The 22,674-nt window shown below is 63.2% G+C and overlaps 3 protein-coding genes across 8 annotated transcripts; 2 read left to right on the forward strand and 1 right to left on the reverse strand.

Moving 5' to 3' along the window:
• Positions 1 to 654: 654 nt before the first annotated feature.
• TIGD5 (tigger transposable element derived 5) lies at positions 655 to 3,674 on the reverse strand. The gene has a single exon (XM_066265471.1). The coding sequence runs from the start codon at positions 3,672 to 3,674 to the stop codon at positions 1,371 to 1,373; it is 2,304 nt and encodes a 767-aa protein (XP_066121568.1). The 3' UTR covers positions 655 to 1,370.
• On the forward strand, positions 3,634 to 17,597 carry EEF1D (eukaryotic translation elongation factor 1 delta). Of its 5 annotated transcripts, XM_066265476.1 has the most exons (9): positions 10,778 to 11,859; positions 13,770 to 13,890; positions 14,270 to 14,341; positions 16,096 to 16,152; positions 16,450 to 16,549; positions 16,632 to 16,732; positions 16,816 to 17,034; positions 17,226 to 17,420; positions 17,503 to 17,597. In XM_066265476.1, the coding sequence occupies exons 1-9, from the start codon at positions 10,778 to 10,780 to the stop codon at positions 17,539 to 17,541; spliced, it is 1,986 nt and encodes a 661-aa protein (XP_066121573.1). In that variant the 3' UTR covers positions 17,542 to 17,597. The 5 variants fall into 5 exon arrangements, with proteins under 5 accessions (XP_066121576.1, XP_066121577.1, XP_066121573.1 ...); XM_066265477.1 differs by lacking the exon at positions 16,096 to 16,152; XM_066265479.1 differs by lacking the exons at positions 10,778 to 11,859; positions 14,270 to 14,341; positions 16,096 to 16,152 and adding an exon at positions 3,634 to 3,764.
• A 1,205-nt stretch (positions 17,598 to 18,802) lies between these two features.
• On the forward strand, positions 18,803 to 22,390 carry NAPRT (nicotinate phosphoribosyltransferase). 2 transcript variants are annotated; one of them, XM_066265497.1, is made up of 13 exons: positions 18,803 to 19,088; positions 19,292 to 19,419; positions 19,506 to 19,588; positions 19,775 to 19,905; positions 20,002 to 20,117; positions 20,384 to 20,580; positions 20,654 to 20,794; positions 21,198 to 21,282; positions 21,376 to 21,456; positions 21,553 to 21,655; positions 21,849 to 22,003; positions 22,102 to 22,209; positions 22,308 to 22,390. In XM_066265497.1, exons 1-13 carry the CDS (start codon positions 18,866 to 18,868, stop codon positions 22,368 to 22,370), a joined length of 1,614 nt encoding a protein of 537 aa, XP_066121594.1. In that variant the 5' UTR covers positions 18,803 to 18,865; the 3' UTR covers positions 22,371 to 22,390. The 2 variants fall into 2 exon arrangements, with proteins under 2 accessions (XP_066121594.1, XP_066121595.1); XM_066265498.1 differs by having other exon boundaries at positions 19,292 to 19,380.
• The last annotated feature ends 284 nt before the right edge of the window (positions 22,391 to 22,674 follow it).

Below are 22,674 nucleotides of genomic sequence, written 5' to 3' on the forward strand. Positions count from 1 at the left end.
TGAGATGTGTGTGTGTGTGTGTGTGTGTTTTGACTGGGGGTCGCTCTAAGTTTATGTGCTTGGACGTGTGTGGAAGTTGCTCTGGAGCACCCTCTAGCGGCCTCCCGAGGTGCAGCCATTCCAAAAATCCACCAGCTGTCTACAGCCTTAGGCCACCAAGACAACTTGGGGTGGGGGACAGTGTCTGGGGCACTCAGCACCTCACTGCCAGTCCCTTGCCCCTCACAAGGGCTCTACGCAGCATCTCTGCAAAGGCAGCCCCCGGACGGACAGGAATCTCCGGGTTTCAGACCACCAGCAGGGATCTGCCTACCACGTGGATGAGGCAGCCTACCATGTACGAGCTGGGCTGAAATACAGGAGGCTTCCTTCCCTTTTCAAACTGACACCCGGAAGTCCAATTCGTGGGCCAGAAGAGCAGTTCTTCAGCCTTGGCCGTGCCAGGAAGGGAAGGAGCCTGGGGACCCCAAGGCACTGCAGGGTTGTCTGGTGTGGCTGTCAGTGCCATGGGCCTGCTCCGGGCAGGCGGGCGCCAGGGGCCTGGACAAAGTGGGCTGTGGTGGCTGGAGGAGTCCAGAGAGCTTGTCCAGTCATTGGTCAAGCCACCAAGGCCTGAGTCCAGCTGCACACCAACCCCATGAAGTAAGAGAGCTGTTCAGAAAATGTATTCTTTTAAGGAAAATTTAAAAATCCGAGTGGAACAGAAATCTATAACCTTGCAGCATCCGGACGTCAGGACCCCCAAGGACTAGACATTGTCCTCTCTTCCTAGCCCATGGAGCCCACCGTTCGAGACTGGGCCCAGGCTGGGGACTAAAACACCATCCCCCCCCTCCCCCCAGAGTATCTGCAAAGTGGACTTAATACAATAAAAACAAAACTGAGGGGTGTGCCTCCCCACTGAGGTCACAAACACTGTGGCTGTGGCGTGGGAACCACGCAGCACCAGGGCTCGGGGTACATGGGAGGATCAGGCCCTTGTCCAGTGCAAGTTGACGGGCCAGGGGGTTGGGAGGGCTGGGGCAGGAACACAGCCAGCTGTGCTCTGATAATGCTGTGGTGTGTGGGAGCCAGGTGTGTATGGAGGCTGAGCCCAAAGATAGCCTCAGGCCTCCTTGCCCAGGGAGGAGGAGCATGAGCCCAGGGCCCCCTTTTAAGCACCCCCAGGAGACTGGAGCACCAATGGAGCAGGATGACCCCTCACCAACAGAGCACCTCCAAGCCTGGCTGGGCTCCCTATAATCCCTAGCCATGGGGCGAGCCGCCCCAGGGAAGGGAAGGGAAGGGAAGCAGAAGGGAGACTGTGTGTGTTCCCTCCCACCAGGTGCAGCAGGACAAAGGCCCTTGAAGGGCCAACAGGACTGGCTTGGTCACACCCCATCGCTGAGGGCTGCAGGAGAGAGCCCAATGCCCCCCAGCCTCCTGGCCATGCTGATCAGTGAGCGCAGTTGTGCCAGCTTTAGTGGCCCCACCTCCTGGGGGTCTTGGCTCTCTAGCCACCGCAGAGCTGTTTCCAGACCCCGAACAGCCTCTCCAGCAGTGGGCACAGAAGCCTCCTTCTCCTCTCCACCCTCTGTGAGAGCAGGTAGGCTGGTTGGGGGTGGAAAGGCCACAGGGGCCAGCGCAGGGGGCCGGCCAGGGCCTGTCTCCTCTCTGCAGCCCTCAGGCAGCCCGCCATCATCGTCCAGGTGCAACCACTGAGCCACCTCCTCAGGCGCCAGGCGCTTGTAAGCCAGGGCTGCTAGGTGTGTGAGGTCGCTGAGCACCCTGCTGGGCTCAGCTGCCTCCTCAGCCTGGCCAGCCTGCTGCCCAGCAAACGCCTCATCTGGCCGAGACTCAAAGGCTGCCCGCAAGCCCAGCAGCCAGCAGCGTTCAATGCTGCCCGCCTGCACCAAGTCCCAGGAGAGGCCCGCCAGGTACAGCATGTCCTTGAGCATGAAGCTGCGCATGAAGTCCAGAGGGGAGCCCGCGGAGCAGGACACCGCCAGCCGAAGCAGCTCTCGCTTGTACAGCTGCTTGAAAGCAGCCACCACGCCCTGTTCCAGCGGGGCGGGGATGTGCGCTTGGCTGCTGCCCTTGGACAGGAACAGCACCCGCACAGCGCCGTCTGGAGTCTGCAGCTCCTCCGGCGGACTGAGGGGCTCAGGCCGGGCCCGCCTGGGGGTCTCCTCACTCTCCTCCAGGGCGGGCATCCTGGCAGCCGGATTCGGGCAGGGCGGGTGGGCGACCAGCAGCACAGCCTTCTGCTGCAGGCAGCTGCGGCGCAGGTAGCGCCTGACGCCGGGGACGAACTCCTCAAAGAACCAACCCCGCAGCAGAGGGCGACTGAGCCAGGCGTCTGGGCTGTAGCGATAGGAAGCCGGGAACTTGTCCTGGTTGTGGTGACGCAGACTGGGCGGGTCTGGCAGCTGCCCGATGACCAGCGGCTTCAGCTTGTGGCTGCCAGTCAGGTTAGCGGCCAGTAGCACCGTGACCCGGTCGTCCCGCCGGCGCCGGCCGCAGCCCCCCGCGCCCAGGGGCGCAGCTTGCTCCGGAAGCAGCTTCCAGTAGAGGCCGGTGACGTTGGCGTTGTAGATCTGCTCATCGCCATAGCCGCCCTCGGCGGGGGGCGGCGGGGCCGGGGCGCGGCTGGGCAGGGGGCTGGCGACTGGAGGCCGCGCGGGCTCCTGCTTGACCGGCGGGCCAGACGCGGGGCCGACGGCCGGGGGCTCGGCCTCGCCGTAGAGGCGCTGGCTGGAGATGCCGTGGCGCTTCTGCCAACGCCAGAACCAGCCGTGGCTGGCCTTGAAGGTGCACTCGGGCCCGTAGATCTGGCGCGCGAAGGCCTCCGCCTGCGCCTGGATGAGCGGCCCCGACAGCGGCACGCCGTGCTGGCGCAGCGCCTGGAACCACGAGTACACGGCGCGGTCGATCTCCTCCTCGTTGGCCAGCCGCATCTTCTTGCGCTGCGTGCCCACCTCGCCGCCGAGCTGCTCCAGGAACCAGCGAAGCTTCGGCTCGTCCTTGAGCCAGCCGCGCAGCGTGCCGCCGGGCACGCCGAAGTCGCGGCACACGCTGGCCTGCCGCTCGCCGCCCTTGACGCGCTCGATGGCCTGAAGCTTGTCCTTGATGGAGTAGGCCTTGCGGAAGGCCATCTTCACGGCCACGCGGGGACGCGCGGCCGGAGCTGAGCCGGGCGCGGGGACCCGCGGCGGCTGTGCGGGGCGCCCGGGCGAGAGGTGGCGGCCGCGGCGCGGAGCTGGGGCAGCCTGGGGACCCGCAGAGTACATGGCGGTGGCGGCGGGGGCGCGGGAGCCATAAGCCCGCCCGCCCGGCCGCGCGGGGGCGGGGCGGGGTGCTCGGGGCGGAGCTGCCCGCGGCCCTCCCCTTTGTCTCGCCAGCCCCGGGGCGCCGGCCCCGCCCCGCAGCACTCGGCCCGCCCCCCGTGCGTCACGCAGCGCGCCTAGGCCGGACGAGTCCACTGAACCGGCAGCGCGGGGGTGGGGGCGGTCCGGGAGGGCTGCGTTCCTGCTCCCAGCTGTTTGCGCCAGCTCCTCCGGGAAAGAGCGAGCCCCGTGGGTGTCTCCGTCTGGGTCCCGCCTCTGAAGTCGAGGACGAGTCGCGCAGAGGGGTCCCCGGGGCGGGCGCGCGAGAGCCGCTTCCCCCGCAGCGCATGGTCGAGCCCGCGGCTTCATTTCCCGTGCGCGCCTCGCACGGCGCTCCTTTTGCTCCGCCGTCCGGTGCTGCGAGCGTCCCTTTTTGGTCGCCGCGTCCTTGGCCGGCGTGTGAGTACTGTGGCCGCGCCGAAGAAGCCGCACGCCTCGCCGCGGCTCCGCGGACCAGGGGGCGGGAGGCCGGGGCTGCGCTGCAGGATCCGCGCCGGCAGGGACCGGTGTACAAGTGCTGGCGGCGTGCGGGCTTAGGGGCGGGGGGCCAAGTGCGGCTCCCGGGCCGAGCGCAGAGGGGCGGGGCGCGCGGGCCACGTGGCCGCCCGAGCCCGGCGGCGGCGGGGATCTGGGGGCCGCTTTGGCCGTGTCAGCGGGCGACCGGGCTGTGTGCCCAGGCGTGGCCCGCTTCTGTAGACCTTTCTTTGTCAGGCCCGCGTTTATGAAGCATTTACTGTCGCCGGCTCTGGGCCTAGCCCTAGGGGACAGGCGCGGGCCTAAGACCGGTTAGAGCCTTGAGGGCGGGCTGCGGAACACGGGAAGAAATAAGAGGACGTGACTGCGGAGTGGCGGAAACACACGGGCTTCTCTGAGAACGACCGGGGTCTTTCTTCACTTGGATCAAGAGCCCGGACAGGAGGCGATGTTGAAGCCAGTCTCTGGTGGGGAGGGTGATACCTTCCATTAAAAAGGGGCACTTGAAGTGGAAGCAGGGAGAAAAGCTCATGAAGTGGAGCCGTGTGGGTGGACAGGGGTGTAGACACCACGGAGGCCGCACGTCGGGGTGTGCAGACTGAAGGATCACCCTGGAGCGGTTGGGACGGTTCCTGCCTGCCGGGGTAGTCTCTTAAATTCACCCTGGCATGTGACTCCTCCGCGAGTGGACCTAGCCTGGCTCAGGGAGGGGCGTCCTAGCTCATGTGGCTCCCGCAGGAGCGGCTGTGACAGCCACTTACCTGAGCGGGCAAGTGGGCAGGCTCAAGTGAGATTGTCATTCCTGAGCCTCTGGTGCCCAGCCCTGTGAACAGAATGCCCCCACCCCCCAAAGCGGTCTTCTCACGAAGCACTTGGCGCAAACTCTGAAGGAGCAGTATTCTTGACCCCGTGCCGGTCTGGGTGGTGTCCTCTAGGCCAGGCTGTCGTTACCTCAGCTTTGAGGGGGGCTGCTGTGGGCTTCGTGGGACCCTGGGCAGAGTGAGCACTTGGGCCACACTGGTCCTTTTTCACCCGCGATAGGCAGGGATGACTGCCCTGTGGAGAAACCTGGTTGGAGGCCAGCCCGCTGGGCTTTCTTTGCTCCTGGGCAGCTGGGGTAAGGCTATAGCATTCCGCATAAGTGGACAAATGTGCTTGACCAGTGTTCTTGTGGTTTTTTTCCAAGGTGGTTTCTTAAAAAGATCAACAAAGAGAATATGTCCAGTATGTCGTGTGCTAGTGTCAGTGTTCTGGTTGTTGTAGGCAGGAAATGCTGGCCTGAGCGTTGGTCCAGCCCTGGCCCTGTGCCGGTACTTTTTTTTTTTTTTTTCATTTTTCTGAAGCTGGAAACAGGGAGAGACAGACAGACTCCCGCATGCGCCCGACCAGGATCCACCCAGCTCGCCCACCATGGGGTGACGCTCTGCCCACCAGGGGGCGATGCTCTGCCCATCCTGGGCGTCGCCATGTTGTGACCAGAGCCACTCCAGCGCCTGAGGCAGAGGCCGAGGAGCCATCCCCAGCACCCAGGCCATCTTTGCTCCAATGGAGCCTTGGCTGCGGGAGGGGAAGAGAGAGACAGAGAGGAAGGAGAGGGAGAGGGGGAGGGGTGGAGAAGCAGATGGGCGCTTCTCCTGTGTGCCCTGGCCGGGAATCGAACCCGGTTCCTCCGCACACTAGGCCGACGCTCTACTGCTGAGCCAACCGGCCAGGGACCCCAGCTCCTCCCTGCCTCGGGCTTTCCCACTCCTGTCTCCCAGCTGTATAGGAGGCCTGGACACACACGTCCCCGCGAGAGCACGCACGTGAGTGCAATGTGTGTGTGGAAGGGGTGAGGAAGCAGGTGCAGTACTAGAGTAATCCCAAAGGAAGGGTGTCGGTGCCTGGCTGGTGAGATCAAATGAGGCCAGAGCGCCATGGGCTGTGGTGTTTGAGACAGGAACTTTGTTGCCACTGGCTGGTCGTGGGGTGGGGTGACTTAGGCAGCACAATGTGAGCCCTGCGGGTGCAGGGGCCCCCTTCCTGCCGGCAGGATCGGTTGGCATTTCTGAATGGGGCAGAGCTACCTAGGAGTCGGAGATCGGAAAGCATCTGAGTAGGAATTTGAAGCTGGGTGCTCCCCTGAAGGAAGACAACTCCCCCACCCTGGCTCTTCTTATGGACATTTCAGGCGTTTGGTGCCACTCTGCTGAACATTGCAGACGGAAAGCACTGCTCAGTGCAGCGCTGGTCCTGGCCACGCCAGCCGGGGGGGCTGAGCTGCCCGCAGACCTCGACCCTCAACCCTCGACCTCACATCTGCTCATGCTGTTTCCACTTCCTGTGGACGATTGGGCATGTCTTGTTTTGGCCCCGTGGGTGTATAGCCCAGGAGCTCCTGTGTGTGACTGCAAGGGGCTGACATGGGCAAAGGGCTACATGAGGCAGTGTGTGAAGCATAGAATGCTGGTGTGGTCAGCAGTGCTGGTGAAGTGGCCACCCCTCCCAGAAACCTTCCCTGTTCGTCCAGCACCTTGGCAAGCATAGCTTTGACAGGCCGCATTCTCACCTGCCTTCAGGGCCTACCAGCCAGTAGTGTCCTGGGCATGGGCTTCTGCCAGGTTCTGGTGCTGGCACCACGAGAACTGCTCCCCTGGCTCTGCGGAGGCTGAGAAGGGCCTGGGGCCAATGCCCTGTCAGTGTGGATGCACTGGGTGCTGGGCTGGGGGTGTCACAAGGAGGGGTCCTCGCTGACCAGGAACCACTTCTGCGTCTCCTGCTTTCACCTGGGCCTGGTGGCCAGGCAGGGTGTAAACCCTCTGGGGCCCCCCAAACCATGGGCCCCTGAGACCCTGGCAGCCCAGCAGGGCAGCGCCCCTTTTTATGAGAGAGATAAGTGTGTCTGCTAGGTGAGGGCCGGACTGGAGCGGGAGCAGTCCGGCTGTTTGCCCTGCAGGTGCACAAGGTGGCCGCAGGCAGCGACCTCGAAGGCTGTCCTCCTGACCCTTGCTCTGGTGTTTGTGAGCTGTCCTCCTGCGCTCTGGGCTGAGACTGATGCTGCCTGTAGACATGGGGTGGGGGATCTGACTGTCCCTGCAGGAGCACAGGATGGCGTCTTGACTGGAGAGCTATAGCTTGAGTTTGCACGTTAGTGTCCTCAAAGGGAAGTGTTCAAACTCCAACTCGCTTTTGTAGTAGGAGAGATGGGTTTTTAGTTCAGGAACTCATGAAACAGGCCGTCAGGAACCAGGGAAGTTGAGGAATAGAGGTGGGCTCTTGCGTCTGAGCTTCTGGGGGGGCTTTTCAGCTGTTCTGGGAGATCTGGTCGTTGGGCACGGGGAGCCAGCAGTGTCCCTGTGGGTGCTGTTGGCCCTGTCACTCACACTGGCTTCATGCCCAGGCGCCCCTCCACTGCCCTCAGCTGTGGCCAGCCTCCAGGCAATGCTCAGCCCGGAGTGCCCCTGCTGCCCATAGAGCCAGACCCGTGCACCCTCTGGGAGCCTGACTCCTCAGAAGCTCCTGCAGGGAGCCTGCCCTGGGATCTCCTATGTGCTCTCCCAGGCCAGCTGCCTCCCCTTGGTATCAGCTTCTTGTCAGTCCACTCCCTCGGGGCACCTTGTGTGTCCCCATCTCTCAGTGACTTGATGCAACTCGGGGATCTACGTGGCAGAGCTCCCTTCGGAGAAGGGAGATTCTTAGATCTTTAGTTAGTGGGGGGGGGGGGCAGGGCATGGTAGGACGCACAGGTCTTCTTGTCTGACAAGGGGCGGGGGCTGGTTTCCTAGAGCTGGCTAAGTCTCTCAGCTTCTAGGGGGTGACTCTTAGCGCCTGGCTGGTCTCGTCTGGGAGACCGTTGAAAGCTTCGTCCTTTTGCACACAGCATGGAGACTTGATCCCTGAGCCAGTGCCCTTTGGTGACTACCGAGTGTCCTTGTCATCTTGTGCCTCATCCATCAGCCTGGACCTAGTGGCAGCGAGGGGACAGGGCTGGGTAGAGATTCCACTCCACAGCTCCAGGTGGACAGTGGGGGTGCTCAGGCCCGAGAGAGAAGGAGCAAGTGGGAGGGATTCTCAGGGTGCCCCCCAGGAACTGCCCGTCTCAGAGGTGAGGGAAGTACCTGCACTGGCAGACTCGGTCTCCTCCAGGATCTTGGTGGTGGGTGTGTCTCGTGCTCACCTCTGCTCCTCCACCAAACGCACCTGCACGCCGCCTCACCAAGCAGCTTCTGAAAGGCCCCTCCAGCCTTCTCGGGCTGCCCTGTCTGACTGCCTCTAACCTTGCTGCTTTCTCTTCATGCTGTCCTAGGAGGTCAGAGTGAAAGTAAGTACTGCCCGTCTGTGCGCCCGTTCCCTTCCCCTGAGCGAGGGAGTAGGGAACCCCAGGGCGCTGACACTCCCCTGGGGAATGCGGGGCCTGGCTCGCTCCCTCTTCTGGAGCACAGAGGACCTGGACGTGCTGGGTTCAGCCTCTGAACCTGTGTGTTCAGGTGTTTCCCTGGGCAGGACGTGGTGCTGTGGGCCCAGGCAGCCCCTGGCGTCAGGCCCTGGGCCTCCTTCCGGAGTCTTGAGGTGGCTTCCCCTTCCCTGAGCTGTGGCCCCCAGAGCCCTGAGCACAGCCTGGTCTGGTGTCAGGAGCCAAGGGTGTATTTAGGCCAAGGGGGCATGGCAGGGCTTAGGTGCCCAGGGCCCACCTTGTTGCATCATAGAGGTCAGAGGGCACATAAGCCTGGTCCCTGAGGGACAGAGAGTGATGTCACAATGACTTGCCACCTGGGCATATGCTCCTGCCTCCCACCACTGCCCCTGCCGTCACTCTGGCCTTGGTAAGTGCTGCTGCCAGTCTGGGCTGGAAGGTGCCAGGGAACAGCCCCAGCACCTTGCTAGAACCTTCTAGAAGGCCCGTGTTATGGGCTGTTAAAGGCTCCCAGCATGCCCCTGCAGAATATAAGGAGGACTCTCCCCAAAGTGCCAGGCGCGTGTGGGACACAGTCCTCATGTCCCTGGGGGTAATTGGAATGGGGTTCTGTTTTCGTTGGGGTGTTATGGAAAGGCCACAGATCCCATGGTAAGTGGGGAAGGGTTTGCCACCCGGGCTGAAAGGCCGCCTTGCCTCTGGAAACCTTGTCTCCTGGGTTGGAGAGCCTGCCCGGCGGGTAGAGGCTCCGTGGGTCAGCGGGTCGGCCCTTGCTTAGGCCCCACCAGCGACCCACAGAAGCAGGGACTGCAGGGGTGTCCTGAAGCAAGTTCAGCCCCTGGCGAGTTAGCACCTGGGTGTTGGTCAGGGTGCTTCCCTCTGTTTTGGGGAGCAGAGCCCAGAGTGGGGTCTGTGGCTGGGGAGGAATCCCTGTGCGGGTCACAGCCACCCTTCTGGAACAGGCCCGCTGAGTGTGAGCTCGGACCCCTGGGCACATCCTGGGAGCAGACTGGCTGTGAGGCATTCTGGGCTGAGCTGCTCCTAGCCAGAGGCTGCAGTGACTCAGACCCCTCTGTTCTTGCTGAATGAGGGGCCGCCTCAGCACCAGACCTGGGAGCAGAGCGAGGGACAAAGCCGTTGCTGTGAGGCCAGCACCCCTTGGACTTGCACGGGGGCCGCAGATAACAGGGTCACCTCCAGTGAGGATGGCGGGGCTCAGGGCCCCACCTGCCTCCCACTATCTCGGTGACGGTGCCCTTTACCCCAGACAGCGCTGAGATGGGGGGGTCCTCCTGTCCTGGGACTCAGAGTTCTGGGGGTCCTTTCACTTCAGTGCACCCAAAGATATTGGCTGATTGCCTGCTGGTCAGAAGTGCCTTCAGGGGTTCTTACTCCCTGAGCCACGGGCTCCTCCCCTCGAGCCAGTCAGCAGCATCTGCCCTGTTGTCTTCCCTCCTGTGGCCTTGTGGGGGCGGGGCCTCCACCCTCTGCTCCCAGCTGCTGCCCGCTGAGAGGCTGTCCCTTTTCTGAGGCCCTGGCAGCTTCCCTTGGAACATGTGCTCCTCTGGATGGTGGCGTGGCTGTTGTGGGCGTGGGTGACTCGGGCAGGGTGCACCGGGATGGACCATCCTCAGAGATGCCAAGTGCTTTCTTTAAAACCACTGCTTTTGCCTGACCAGGCGGTGACGCAGTGGATAGAGTGTCGGACTGGGACATGGATGGCCCAGGTTCGAAACCCCGAGGTTGCCAGCTGGAGCCCCCCAGTCAAGGCACATATGAGAAAGCAATCAATGAACAACTAAGGAGCCACAACAAAGAATTGGTGCTTCTCATTTCTCTCCCTTCCTGTCAGTCTGCCCTATCTGTCCCTCTCTCTGACTCTCTCCATCTCTCTGACACACACACACACACTGAAACACCGCTGCTGCCAGGGAGGTAGCTGGACCTCTGACTCTCTCCCTCTCTCTGACACACACACACACACTGAGACACCGCTGCTGCCAGGGAGGTAGCTGGGCCTGGTAACACAGGGCGTGCAGGTTCCTTTCAGGTGAACAATGAACAGCTGTAGTGTGAGTTTCAGTATTTCATGGAACATACTCACTGTGAAGATGACTTGTAGTTCACGTGAAAGTCAGATTAGCTTGAGTGCATTCTTCCCTGTATCTGGTGTCCTGGTTTGGAGATTCTATGAGAAACGTTTTCGAGATTTGGAAACAGTGTTCTCAAAGAACACTGTTTGAAGAGAGTTGGGGTGCATGTTGGTTTAGATGAGAATGAGGAAGAAAAGCTTTGCAGTTAAAAGAATACACGTGTTTACACACCCACGTATGCATGTTATTTGTTTATTGCTTACTGAGCTTCCTGTGGATTTGACCAGGGGTCCTTGCATGTTGCCTAATGGCACCCCGCCCCCCTTGGGAACTGTCTCCAGACCCCTCCGGCCCTGCCAGCCAGGCTGCTGAGGGAGGGGTGGGGCGCTGGCCGCCGAGGCTCCCCTGTGCTCAACTGCCTTCTTGTGCTTGCTTTTAACGCTGTGCGGAAGATGAGGAGCAGGAAGGCCTCTTGTGCCCTGGAGACCGTCTGGGAGGACAAGCAGAAACATGGGGAGGCTGAGCAGCACTTCCAGGAGCAGGAGGCCCCGCGAGCCGCCGCCCGGCCACCCCTGGCCCAGGCGCCGGCCGTGAATGGGCCGGGTCAGGAGGACACTGAGGAGGAGGCCGAGGCCGCCGACAGCTGCAGGGGCGGCCCCAGGAAGAGCCACAACGGGAGGCCGCCCCTGCAGAAGAAGAGGAAGCGCTCCCCAAAGAACTGGCTCGGCCGGGCCGACCTGGCTCTCGTGGGCCTCTCAGCTGACCACGTCTGGCTGAACAAGCCGCTCTTTGACCAGGCGGAGAGCTCCTACCGCCAGTGGCTGGCAGACATTGCTGCGGGGACAACCCGGCCACCGGCTCTGGCCCCCAGGGGCCCCTGCGCCCACGGAAACCAGGTGGCCTGCCACCATGTGACCTGGGGCGTCTGGGTCAACAAGTCTGCCTTTGACCAGGCCGAGCGGGCATTTGTGGAGTGGTCCCAGGCTCTGCTGTTGGCTATGGAGGAGAGCAGGCAGGGGGCTCCCGACACCGGCCAGCAGGCACCTGCCCGGGGCCTGGCCCTCCCCTGCCAGCCCAGCCCCCCGGCCAACGGCCAGCCCCCACTGGGCAGCCTGCAGGCCCTGGTGCGGGAGGTGTGGCTGGAGAAGCCCCGGTACGACGCCGCCGAGAGGGGCTTCTACGAGGCCCTGTTTGACGGCCACCCCCCCGGGAAGGTGCGCCTGCGGGAGCCAGCTAGCCCCGCCGAGGGCGCCAGGCGGGGGGGCCGCAGGGACCGGCGGTGCCGCCACAGCGTGGGGAGCAAGCGGGCTGGGCCCAGGAGGGCCGACAGGGAGGCCGCCGCCGCCCTGCCCTGCTGGTACTTCCTGCACAGGGACGCCGAGGCCCCCTGGCTCAGCAAGCCCGCCTACGACAGTGCCGAGTGCCGCCACCATGCTGCCGAGGCCCTGCGCACGGCCTGGCGCCTCGAAGCCACCTCTCTGGCTCAGCGACCCAGTGCCCGGTCTGGCCCACCCATGTCCAGCCTGAGACCCAAGTAGGAGAACTGTGCTGGGCGGGTCCCTGGCCTGGGTCTCCCCAAGCTGGAGCCGTGTGTGCTCCCCTTGACCCCACCCCAGGGGGGCTCTCCCCAGGACAGCTGGACCCGGCCAAGTTGGACATATGAGGGGCTGGCAGTGTAGCCTCCAGGGTCACCCCTTAGGGGTCACACAGTTCTGGGCTGTTGGAAAGGAGTTAGCACGGGTGAATATGCCCAACACAGGATTTTCTCTTTGGCTGCGTAACTTGTGGGAGCAGTGAAAGCTCCTGGGCCCTGGGCCCCACTGGGGCAAGATGTGGGAGCCAGCATGCCCGCCCACCCGCCTGAGTCTCATTCCTGCCTCCCTGTCCCTTGTCGCCACCTCTGAGATCAGATGGGTGTCTCGGGTATACCAGTCCGTGGCCAGTCTGTCAGCCTGAGTCTGAAGGGCAACTGCTGGTGAGCAGACTGCTTTCAGCCTGGGGACCCAGAGGTTTGCCCTGGGACAGTTTCCTGCAGTAGCAGCAGGGGGCTCTGTAGGCCAGGGGACTGTAGGAGGCCAGAGGTGGGGGCAGGCCAGCACCTGGCCAGCTGGGGCCCAGGCAAGTGGGCAGAGATGGTTAGGTGCTAGGGGGCCCTGAGAGCACTGTGCCCTGGGCTCAGCCAGTGGGACTTGGAGAGGCTCCTTGGGGCTCCAGGAAAGGGGCGGCGGCCTGGTCCCCAGGTTCCTGCAGGGCAGGAGTCCTTGGGTTTGCCCCTCTGTGGGGTTGATCTGATGGTTTGACAGGATCTGGCCTTGTGAGGGACAGGGCACAGGTCCCATCATGGAGGGGAAGAGTGTCCCCATCAGACAGTGATGGGGGCACAGAGCAGACACCATGTTCAGGGGGCTGGCTTTTCAAAGGGGGGAGACCCACCACCTCTTCTCACCGAGAGGACAGTGGCGTTGGGCACCGCCCAGTGACGGGCTGGGTTCCTCAGCACAGAATCGATGGGGTGGCGTTCATTTCTGTCCCATTTGGTGAGGAGCAGGAGGGGCTCTGTGGGCCCGGGTCTCCACCTGGGTGAGCCGCAGGACAGCAGCACACGGTCACCTGCCAGAGCAGACACAGCAGGCTGGGGGTGGCTCTCGGGTCGTGGTGGGCGTGCCCAGGTCTAGAGCAGCAGTTCATAAGCCCTGGCCAGTGTGGCTCAGTGCATAGAGCATCAGCCCGGCATTACGGACGTCCCAGATTAGATTCCTGGTCAGAGCACAGGAGAAGTGACCATCTGCTTCTCTCCCTCTTCCTCTTCCACAGCCAGTGGCGCAGTTGGTTTGAGTGTGACCCCAGGTGCTGAGCACAGATCGGTTGGTCTGAGCATGTTGGCCTTGGGTGCTAAAAGTAGCTCAGTACTTGATTTGAGCATGGGCCCAGATTGGGTGGATCCTGGTCATGCATCCTAGTCGGGGCGCATTGGGGTGTCTACCTCACTGCTCCCTTCCTCTAACCTTAAAAAAAAAGTAAGCTTGTTATGCAGTAATCAGGTGTTTTCATGAGAAATAGTTTTCCTATAAGAAAAAAAGTGAGTTGCTGTTGTACATTTTGAAATCTTTAGTGTCTGGCTGAATGGGAGGCAGTGGAATCCCCCTGCTTCTGCGTTCAGATGTGAGTGTGTGCTGTCACACACAAATCCAGCTTTGCAGACATGTGTGCTTGGGAAAGGGGGGCCTTGGACCCTCAGAGGTTCCTGGCCGTACTTTGAGAACTGCCCGTCCTGGGGACCCATGGAGGAAGTCCGCACGGTGATGGGAGCAGGGGTAACGTGGGTCTCGGGTTTATGCGCTCTGCCGTGGAGCCGAGGACCTTGTCTGGCCGGCCTCCTTGGCGTCTGGGCCGTTAGAAGGGGCGCTTGTGCCATCCCCGCTCTTACCTCTTCCCTCCACGCAGGAAAATGGCCACCAACTTCCTGGTGCACGAGAAGATCTGGTTCGACAAGTTCAAGTATGACGACGCAGAGAGGAAGTTCTACGAGCGGATGAACGGCCCCGTGGCTGGCTCCTCGTGCCAGGTGAGGGCTGCGTGTGGGGCCACCGGCTGGTGGTGCCGGCACCCAGTGGCTCTGCTCCAGGGGCTGGTGGTGGGGTCTCTGGAGGGGTGGCCCCGGCCGGCTCCTGGAGTGCTGGGTCTGCTCCTGTCATAGCGCGTGGCAGTACGGCCCAGCCGTCCCCCAGGAGGCTGGGCGGCCTAGCAGCACGCAGACCTGGGCCGGGCCTGGTGTCACGGCCGCACGCAGACTTGGGCACCTTGCGCTTCTCTCTGCCGCTCTGAGCTTTCATTCTCGCGCCTCCCTTCATTTCTTCACAGAAAGCACATAGGGTTCCCTTTTTTTCCCCAAATTATTATTTTTTTTTAATGAAAAAGACTGGTTCTTTCTGCACTGTCTGCAGGAGAACGGCGCAAGCGTGATCCTCCGGGACATTGCGAGAGCCAGAGAGAACATCCAGAAATCCCTGGCCGGAGTGAGTACCGCAGCTCGCGCGCTCGCGGCTGGCGCTGCCGCCCTCACGCCCAGCGGCATGTCTGACTTTCCTTCGGTCTTGCTGATTGTTTTGCCCTTGGAGCAGAGTCAGGGCAAGGCTGTCTTCCTGCCTGGACGTGGTCCTGGGCCCCAGACCCCAGGGGACTTCACTCTGCATCTTTGCCGGAGCTCACCCGGCCTCCCTCCTGCACCCTGGCTGCCTCTTTCCTGCTTGCTCCCTGCTGAGGGAAGCCTCCTTTCCCTCCTGGGCCTCGGCCTCTCGGCCTCCCCAGAGAGACGGCTTCACAGGGTGTGCCGATTCAATCTCAGAAATGGGCACCATCTTGAATTTGAGGTTCAGGCAGGGGCCCTGCAGCCCAGCTCATATTCCTGATCCCAAATGGGTCGGGGTAGAACAGCACCCTGGCTACCTCTGCCCCATCCTGGCCGGAGGGTATGTCCCTAGGAGGTGGCAGACCTACTGTTCCACCTTCCCGGCCAGAGGAGCTGGGGCCTCTTTGTCCCTCTGGGACGCAGGTGGTTGTCCCGGCCCTGACGGCCACGTGTTGACACAGCTGTGCTCCTTCAGACTCTGGAAGAGAAACCATTGCCTTGCCCTCCAGCTTCTAGAAGCTACCCCTACATCTTTCAGCCTGCGATTTCTAACCTGCAGCGTCATCACTCTGACCTCTGCTTTTGTCACGCTTCCTCCTCTCCCCTTGCCTCTCCTGTATGAACCCTTGTGGTGACACCGTTGACCCGCTGGCCCCAAGCACCCTGGCCTCGCCACCACTTTGCAAACCAGGCAGCAGGCTCAGCTGGGCTCGAGGCGCCAGCCTGCTGCCAGGACCTGGTTTGCTTGCTTCCAGGCACTGAGCCTCTTAAGAGGAGCCTCCTGAGCTGGGGCCAGACCGAGGGGTCAGGAGTGGGAGGTCTAGCCTCCATTCCGTGTGGTGGAGACCCCTGGAGGTCTTAGCGGGAATGGCATGAGAGCCAGGTGGTATGGGAGACTGGCCGGAGAGGAGGCCATGTGCTGGTGGTGGCGGCCCAGACTCGGGGGCGGTGAGTCCAGCACAGCTGGGTGAGCTGTGGGTGCATGGTGTGCTGTTGACTGCCTCAGGCAGGGCACTGAATTGAGCTAAGAGGAGGATAGTGGTGTGAGCAGAGGCCATCTTACTCCCTGTGGCTGGTCAGTGTTCCTTCTCCAGCCACAGGGCTCCCTGGCCAGCCTGGTCCAGCACTGCTGTCAGCAAAGCTGGTCAGTGGGTCACAGGACAGCATCAGCCTTGCACTGCCTGTCAGTCTATGGCAGGGAGCCAGGTACTTGGCAGCCTCTCTTCTGTGGGGATCTGTAGCCTGTCCATGATCTGGGGATGTCCCAAGCAGTGGCCTGTCCTGTGGCTGTTTGGGTGGGCTTCAGGCCCAAAGTCTTTATCATGATTGGATACTGGAGGGAGACAGGGACAGGGACAGGTGTGCCATGTCCCTGGAGCCATTTCACTGGGGTGTAACTCAGGCTTGACCTGTGGCGCCCTTTGGGTGAGCTTGCTGGCCAGCATCGCATGGGTCAGATGCCGGGCAGGATTCAGTCCCCAGCTCACCCAAGGCCTTGCCTCAAGGGCAGACTTAGCCAGACAAGGGGCACATGGCAGGGGAAGGAAGGCAGTGCTGGCTGCTGCAGGTAGCTGCCCTCTGCATGGGCATGCTCCTTCCTGCCCCTGCTGCCCCTCAGCTGCCTTCCCCTCCTGTTTCCAGCTCCAGGCCGTGCTGCCCAGTTCCCCTGCGGCCCTAGGCCAGGCTGCCCCTGGGACCGTAAGTCCTGCTCCTTCCCACCCACCAGGCAGTGGTAGCAATGGCCCTGAGCTTTCTGCCCTGGACCCTCTGCGTCCTGTCCCGTGCTTTTCGTTTTTGCTTGGCTGAGAATGTCACCGTGATCTGCTCACAGGGCTGCCTCCTGCTCCCCTGGGTGGAGCGTGGTAGGTAGACCAGCTGGGCTGACAGGAGCTGCCATCTGGTGTCTCACGGGCCTGCCGCCCAGCTCAGGGCTGTGTGTGGGAACCCTGGGGACAGGGTGGAGTGCAAAGCCCTAACCCTTCCCCTGCCTTGCAGAGTTCAGGCCCTGGGGCCTCCAGCGGGCCTGGCGGAGACCACAGTGAGCTCATCGTCCGGATCGCCAGCCTGGAAGTGGAGAACCAGAGCCTGCGAGGCGGTGAGGCCCTGGGCCTGGCGGGGGCGGGGGGTCCCCCAGCTCAGTGTCTGCTGTCTGACCAGCATCTCCTTCCCCTCCACAGTGGTGAGGGACCTGCAGCAGGCCATCTCCAAGCTGGAGGCCCGCCTGAGTGTGCTGGAGAAGAGCTCACCTGCCCACCGGGCCACAGCCCCACAGACCCAGGTCAGTGCCCTCCCCAGACCAGGGGCCCGGGCAGCAGCGAGGGCTAGAGGCCTGGGTCTCAGCCTCCCCCCCCCCCCCCACAGCACGTGTCTCCCATGCGTCAAGTGGAGCCCCCCAGCAGAAAGGCAGCCGCCGCCGCGGAGGATGACGAGGACGATGACATCAACCTCTTCGGCAGTGACGAGGAAGAGGACAAGGAGGCCCTCAGGCTGCGAGAGGCACGGCTGCGGCAGTATGCGCAGAAGAAGGCCAAGAAGCCTGCACTGGTCGCCAAGTCCTCCATCCTCCTGGATGTCAAGCCTGTGAGTGGCCCTCCTGTGACCTTCCCCTGGTCGGAGTTCAGAAACATTGGGCCAAGAAGAGAACTGTGGGGGCGGGCAGGCATAAGCCGAGACCGCTCCTGGGGTCTTGGACGAACTGCACAGCTGTGCGGGAGGCCTTTCCTGGTGTCTAGAGGCTCCTGACCCTGCCTCTCCCCTCCTCGACCCCCCAGTGGGACGACGAGACGGACATGGCTCAGCTGGAGGCCTGCGTGCGCTCCGTGCAGATGGATGGGCTGACCTGGGGGGGCTCCAAGCTGGTGCCCGTGGGCTACGGCATCCGCAAGCTGCAGATCCAGTGTGTGGTGGAGGACGACAAGGTGGGGACGGACCTGCTGGAAGAGGAGATCACCAAGTTTGAGGAGCACGTGAGTGGGCAGGTCCTCACTGGGGGGCCTTCAGGAAACCGGACTCCACGTGACCACCATCCTCTCCCCCTTCTCCCTCCAGGTACAGAGCGTCGACATTGCTGCTTTCAACAAGATCTGAGCCCTCGCGTCGGGCCTGGGCATGGGGCCCTGCCACCATTAAAAACTGAAATTCTCTGTCTGGCTCCTGTCCTTGTCTGGGCCCTGTGGGCAGGCAGCACCCCGCATAGCCTTCTCATGGTCGTGTGACCTCACACCTTGGCCTGCCCCTCCCTGCCCCATCTCTCGGCCACCCTCCCGTCTTCACTCACCCACCAAGTGCCTCGTCCAGTTCAGGCTGTTGAAGCCAGGAAGAGAGTATGCCTTAGCTCCTCACCATGGCCTTCTGCCCTTTCCACTTGGCCAGCTCAGCGGCCTCTGTGGGAGCAAAAGTGCCCACCTGCAGCTCTCCAGGAAAGGAGTCAAGGAGTCCCAGTGGCTGACCTGGCTCTGCTGCTGTGACTAGTCACCTGCCCCCTGGGTCTGACCTGTGTGACACCCACCAGAGTCCTGCCCATCTTGGCTCCAGAGCCCCTCCCTCCCAGCACTGGCCCTCTGCTTCAGTCCTCCAGAGGGCGCTCCGCATTGCCTGGCTGCTCCACCTGTCGGAGACCTGGGCCCTGGACAGATTCCATGACAAACTGCCCTGTGGATTCAGGCCCGCTGTCCTGCCTGCCCTCCCCCAGCCCCTATCAGTACGCGTGCCACTACCAGTTCTTACTCTGGATGGGCCAGCATGACTGGTGAGGTGGCCGCTTGGTAAACGAGAGCAAGTTGTGTGCTGTGGTTCTGATCAGAGCTGGTGTCCTCCAGGGCCCTGAGCTACACAGGGATGGATTGTCCCCTTGGGATTGGGGGCCATGAGGCTCCCCTCGGTTTTCCAGGACTCCCATGGGGTACAGGACCCCAAAGCTTTGGTGACAGCTGAGGGTGGGCACCAAGCTGGCTGGTTAGCGAACACAGTGTAGGCCACACCTAAGTGTCTGAGCTGAGGTTAGAATCACCTATCTTCTGCCCCTCCCCTGCGCCCCAGGTGTGGCCAGGACAAAGTCCAGCTGGAGGTGGAGTCGCCACTGCCTCTTCTACCCTCTGTACCCAAAAGCACAGAACTGGGGGAGGGTGGGCAGGAGGGGACCATTCTTCGAGGGGCTGAGATGTGGGATGACCGGAAAAGTGAACACATTCTCTACCTCCGCCCTGGTCAGGGGCCGGGATCCCTCAGTGTCCAGAGGCCAGCAAATCCGCCCTGCCCGTTGTTGCTAGGAAGGCGGTGACTTGACGTGTGTCCCTACTTTCCCTACTCCCGGGCGTGTTGTGGCCTGGCCCCGGGGGCGCCCTCTATTGGAAAGCTCAGTGTCACGTGGGCCGGCGGAGGCGGGGAGACGGGAATCCGGACAGCGGGCGAGATGGCGGAGCAGGACCCCCAGGGGCGCGCGGCCATGCGGCCGCTGCTCACCGACCTGTACCACTTTACCATGGCGCTGGGCTACTGGCGCGCGGGCCGGGCGCATGACCCAGCCGAGTTCGAGCTCTTCTTCCGCCGCTGCCCGTTCGGGGGTGCCTTCACCTTGGCCGCGGGGCTCCGCGAGTGCGTGTGCTTCCTGCGCGCCTTCCACCTGTGCGATGCAGGTACCCCCGCGACCCACTCCTTGAGACCAGGAATGACACCACCCAGACAGGACCCTCCCACCCGATGAGCTAGCAGGGATCCCCCTAGCCCAGATAAGAGACCCCGACGAGCCCCACTCTGCGGATGAGACGTCTCCGCCCCAGCGAGCTCCTCCAGACTGCGCGCATGCCCCGGCTCAATGGGGGTCCTTTGTCGCCCGCAGACGTGCAGTTCCTGGCCTCGGCATTGCCCTCAGACACTGACCCCGCGTTCTTCGAGCACCTCCGGGCCCTTGACTGCTCCGGGGTGACGGTGCGAGCCCTGCCCGAGGGCTCCCTTGCCTTCCCCGGCGTGAGTGCGAGTGCAGGCTGATTTGGGCGGACGGGTGGGCCCCAGGAGTGACGTCGAACGGCTTCCTGCTGACTTCCTACCTGCAGGTGCCGCTGCTGCAGGTGTCTGGGCCACTCCTCGTAGTGCAGCTGCTGGAGACGCCCCTCCTTTGCCTAGTCAGCTATGCCAGGTGGGGCCCACCCGCCAGCAGCGGGAGTCCGGTGGAAGTGCGGCCTGGGGGGCGGGGGCGGCTGGCCCCTGTGGGTGTGGCTGCATGCGGTCAGCCCCTGGTGAAGTGCAGGTTCTCCAAGAAGGTGCGAGATCTAGTGGCTTCCTGATCCTCACCTCGGGTTCCCTGATCACTTGCACCCTACAGCCTCATCGCTACCAACGCGGCGCGGCTTCGCCTGATTGCGGGCCCGGAGAAGAGGCTGCTGGAGATGGGGTTAAGGCGCGCGCAGGGTCCTGATGGGGGCCTCACCGCCTCGACCTACAGCTACCTGGGGGGTAACAGCCAGGGAAGGGAGGCAAGGGTGGGCAATGTGAGAGCCCCCAACCCCCACAGCCTGAAGTTCCCTAACCTTATCTGGCGCCCTGGCCTAGGCTTCGATGCCAGCAGCAACGTGTTGGCAGGCCAGCTGAGGGGCGTGCCCGTGGCAGGAACCCTGGCACATTCCTTCGTCACTTCCTTTTCAGGCACTGAGGTGCCCCCTGACCCGGTCAGTACCCTTCTCTCCCCAGCTGAACTTCAGAGGGCAGACCCCACTGCCAGCCCTTGCCTGGGGGAGGGGTGGTCCAGTCCCTGCCCTGCACAAAGGCAGATGCCATGACTGGCCCAAGTCACCTTGGGCAGGTAGCCACAGTGCTTGCTGCACAGGGAAGGTGGCAAGCAGGTGGCATTACCCCTGTTCAGATCCTCAGCTAGGCGTGAGGCCACACAGCCTGCACTTTGAGTCCCACACCCTTCACTGATCCCTCTCCCTAGATGTTGGCTCCCGCTGTTGGTCCGGGCCCCAGGGTGAACCTGGTCGCCTGCGTGGAGGTGTGGCTGAAGCGCGTGTGTGCCCACCTGGGGCTGGCGGTGCAGGACCCACACCCAGGGGAGCGGGCAGCCTTTGTGGCCTATGCCCTGGCTTTCCCGCGAGCCTTCCAGGGCCTGCTGGACAGCTACAGTGTGAGGAGGTGAGGCCCGGGCACCCCCAGGAGGGGCCTAGCAGAGCAGCTGCAGCCTCCTGACCTCTGTCCCTTCCCGCAGAAGCGGTCTTCCCAACTTCCTGGCTGTAGCCCTAGCCCTGGGGGAGCTAGGCTACCAGGCGGTGGGAGTCAGGCTGGACAGCGGGGACCTGCTGCAGCAGGCCCAGGAGCTCCGAAGGCTCTTCCGGACCACTGCGGCCCAGTGAGTCCAGGAGGGGCTGTGCCTGCTAAGAGAACCCCCCCCTCTGGGGCACCACTATTGGGATGGGAAGGGAGGGAGGGGCCCTAGGGACCTTGCCCTTCCCACAGTGGGGAGTTCTGGTCTGGGGCTCCATCAGTGGGCTCATGATGGCCCTGCTGGGGAGGCCCAAGCCCCGTGTGGCTGAGGGCAGGCTCTCCCATGGCAGGGGGGCATGATGGGAGGGAGGGAGCCCCAAGCCCATGTGGCTGAGGGCAGGCTCTCCCATGGCAGGGGGGCATGATGGGAGGGAGGGAGCCCCAAGCCCGTGTGGCTGAGGGCAGGCTCTCCCATGGCAGGGGGGCATGATGGGAGGGAGGGAGCCCCAATGAGTCAGGAACTTCTGAGGGGCTGTCCTCTATCACAGGTTCCAGGTGCCCTGGCTGGAGTCGGTCCCCATCGCTGTCAGCAACAACATTGACGAGGAGGAGCTGGCCCGGCTGGCCCAGGAGGTGGGCTGGGGCTGGGCAACAGAGGGTGGCGAGGAGGGCGCCGGGCCTGCACACGTTGGCTGAGTTTCGTCTGCCCCCTCTGCCCTCCCCCAGGGCAGTGAGGTGAACGTCATTGGCATTGGCACCAGCGTTGTCACCTGTCCCCTCCAGCCTTCCCTGGGCTGTGTCTATAAGGTGAGGAAGACAGGGACCAGGGCCCAGTGTGGGTGGCCATGGGGATCACAGCCTCGGGGAGAAGGGTCCAGCTCTGTCAACGCCCTGCTCCTGCAGCTGGTGTCCGTGGGGGGCAAGCCACGAATGAAGCTGACTGAGGACCCCGAGAAGCAGACCCTGCCTGGGAGCAAGGCTGCCTTCCGGCTCCTGGGCCCCGATGGTAAGCCCTCCCCCACGGTAAGGCCCCCACGACCTCTCTGCGGTCCCCCTGGCAAGGCTGCCTTCTGGCTCCTGGGCTCCGATGGTAAGCCCTCCCCCACGGTAAGGCCCCCACGACCTCTCTGCGGTCCGCCTGGCAAGGCCCCCGGCCCCCGCATCATTCTTGGTGCCCCACCTTGTGCCGCCACACGCAGGGTCTTTGCTGTTGGATGTCCTGCAGTTGGCCGAGGAACTACCACCCCAGGCTGGCCAGGAACTGAGGGTCTGGCCTCGAGGCGCCCAGGAGCCCTGTACTGTGAGGCCAGCCCGTGTGGAGCCCCTCCTGCGACTCTGGTTCCAGCAGGGACAGGTGCCTACCCTACCCACCCCCTCTAGTCTGCACCTGCAACCCGAGTCCAGCCCTGACCCCTGACCCTGAGTCCACCCTTTCCTTCCCTCTTCCCCAAGCTGTGTGAGCCCCTCCCATCTCTGGCGGAGTCGAGAGCCTTTGCCCAGCTGTCCCTGAGCCGTCTGAGCCCTGCACACAGGCGGCCGGAGCAGCCCGCACTGTACCAGGTGGGTGGAAGACCCACACCCGCCTGTGCCCTCCACCCCCGAGGCCAGCTCTTGTCCCCACAGCGTCCCCTCCATTGTCCCTGCCTCTCCTCCTGCAGGTGGCGCTGTCTGAGAAGCTGCAGGCCCTGGTGCACAGGCTGAGTGCCAGAACCTCCCTCTGAGAGCCGGAGGGGGGGGGGGGCGCTGGAAGCAACAGGAACGATTCCCTCTCTCACTCGAGTTGTCACATGTCCTTTCTTCACCGAGTCTGCTGGGCAGGGTGCAGTTAGGAATCAGATGAGGGGTCACGCTCCTAGGAAGGCCCAGGAGGCCCTGCCAGGGTTGGAGGCAGCCCTGTGCGGAGGCCTGAGGGTGGCCAGGAGCTAGGCCACAGCCAAGGGTGTCGTGTCTAAAGTCGGGGAGCCGGGCCTCGGGGGGTGGACCTGAGCCTGGACAGGGCAGGGCTGCGGGGAAAGGGAAAGCCTT

This window comes from Saccopteryx bilineata, chromosome 3 (genome assembly GCF_036850765.1).
Source record: "Saccopteryx bilineata isolate mSacBil1 chromosome 3, mSacBil1_pri_phased_curated, whole genome shotgun sequence".
NCBI classification, from domain to species: Eukaryota; Metazoa; Chordata; class Mammalia; order Chiroptera; family Emballonuridae; genus Saccopteryx; species Saccopteryx bilineata.

Coding starts and splice junctions, on each gene's coding strand:
- NAPRT (XM_066265497.1), top strand. CDS start 18,866: ATGGCGGAGCAGGACCCCCAGGGGCGCGCGGCCATGCGGCCGCTGCTC. Junction 19,089..19,291: donor CTTCCACCTGTGCGATGCAG/GTACCCCCGCGA, acceptor TGTCGCCCGCAG/ACGTGCAGTTCCTGGCCTCG. Junction 20,118..20,383: donor CTGAGGTGCCCCCTGACCCG/GTCAGTACCCTT, acceptor CCCTCTCCCTAG/ATGTTGGCTCCCGCTGTTGG.
- EEF1D (XM_066265476.1), top strand. CDS start 10,778: ATGAGGAGCAGGAAGGCCTCTTGTGCCCTGGAGACCGTCTGGGAGGAC. Junction 16,733..16,815: donor CCACAGCCCCACAGACCCAG/GTCAGTGCCCTC, acceptor CCCCCCCCACAG/CACGTGTCTCCCATGCGTCA. Junction 17,421..17,502: donor TCACCAAGTTTGAGGAGCAC/GTGAGTGGGCAG, acceptor TTCTCCCTCCAG/GTACAGAGCGTCGACATTGC.
- TIGD5 (XM_066265471.1), bottom strand. CDS start 3,674: ATGAAGCCGCGGGCTCGACCATGCGCTGCGGGGGAAGCGGCTCTCGCG.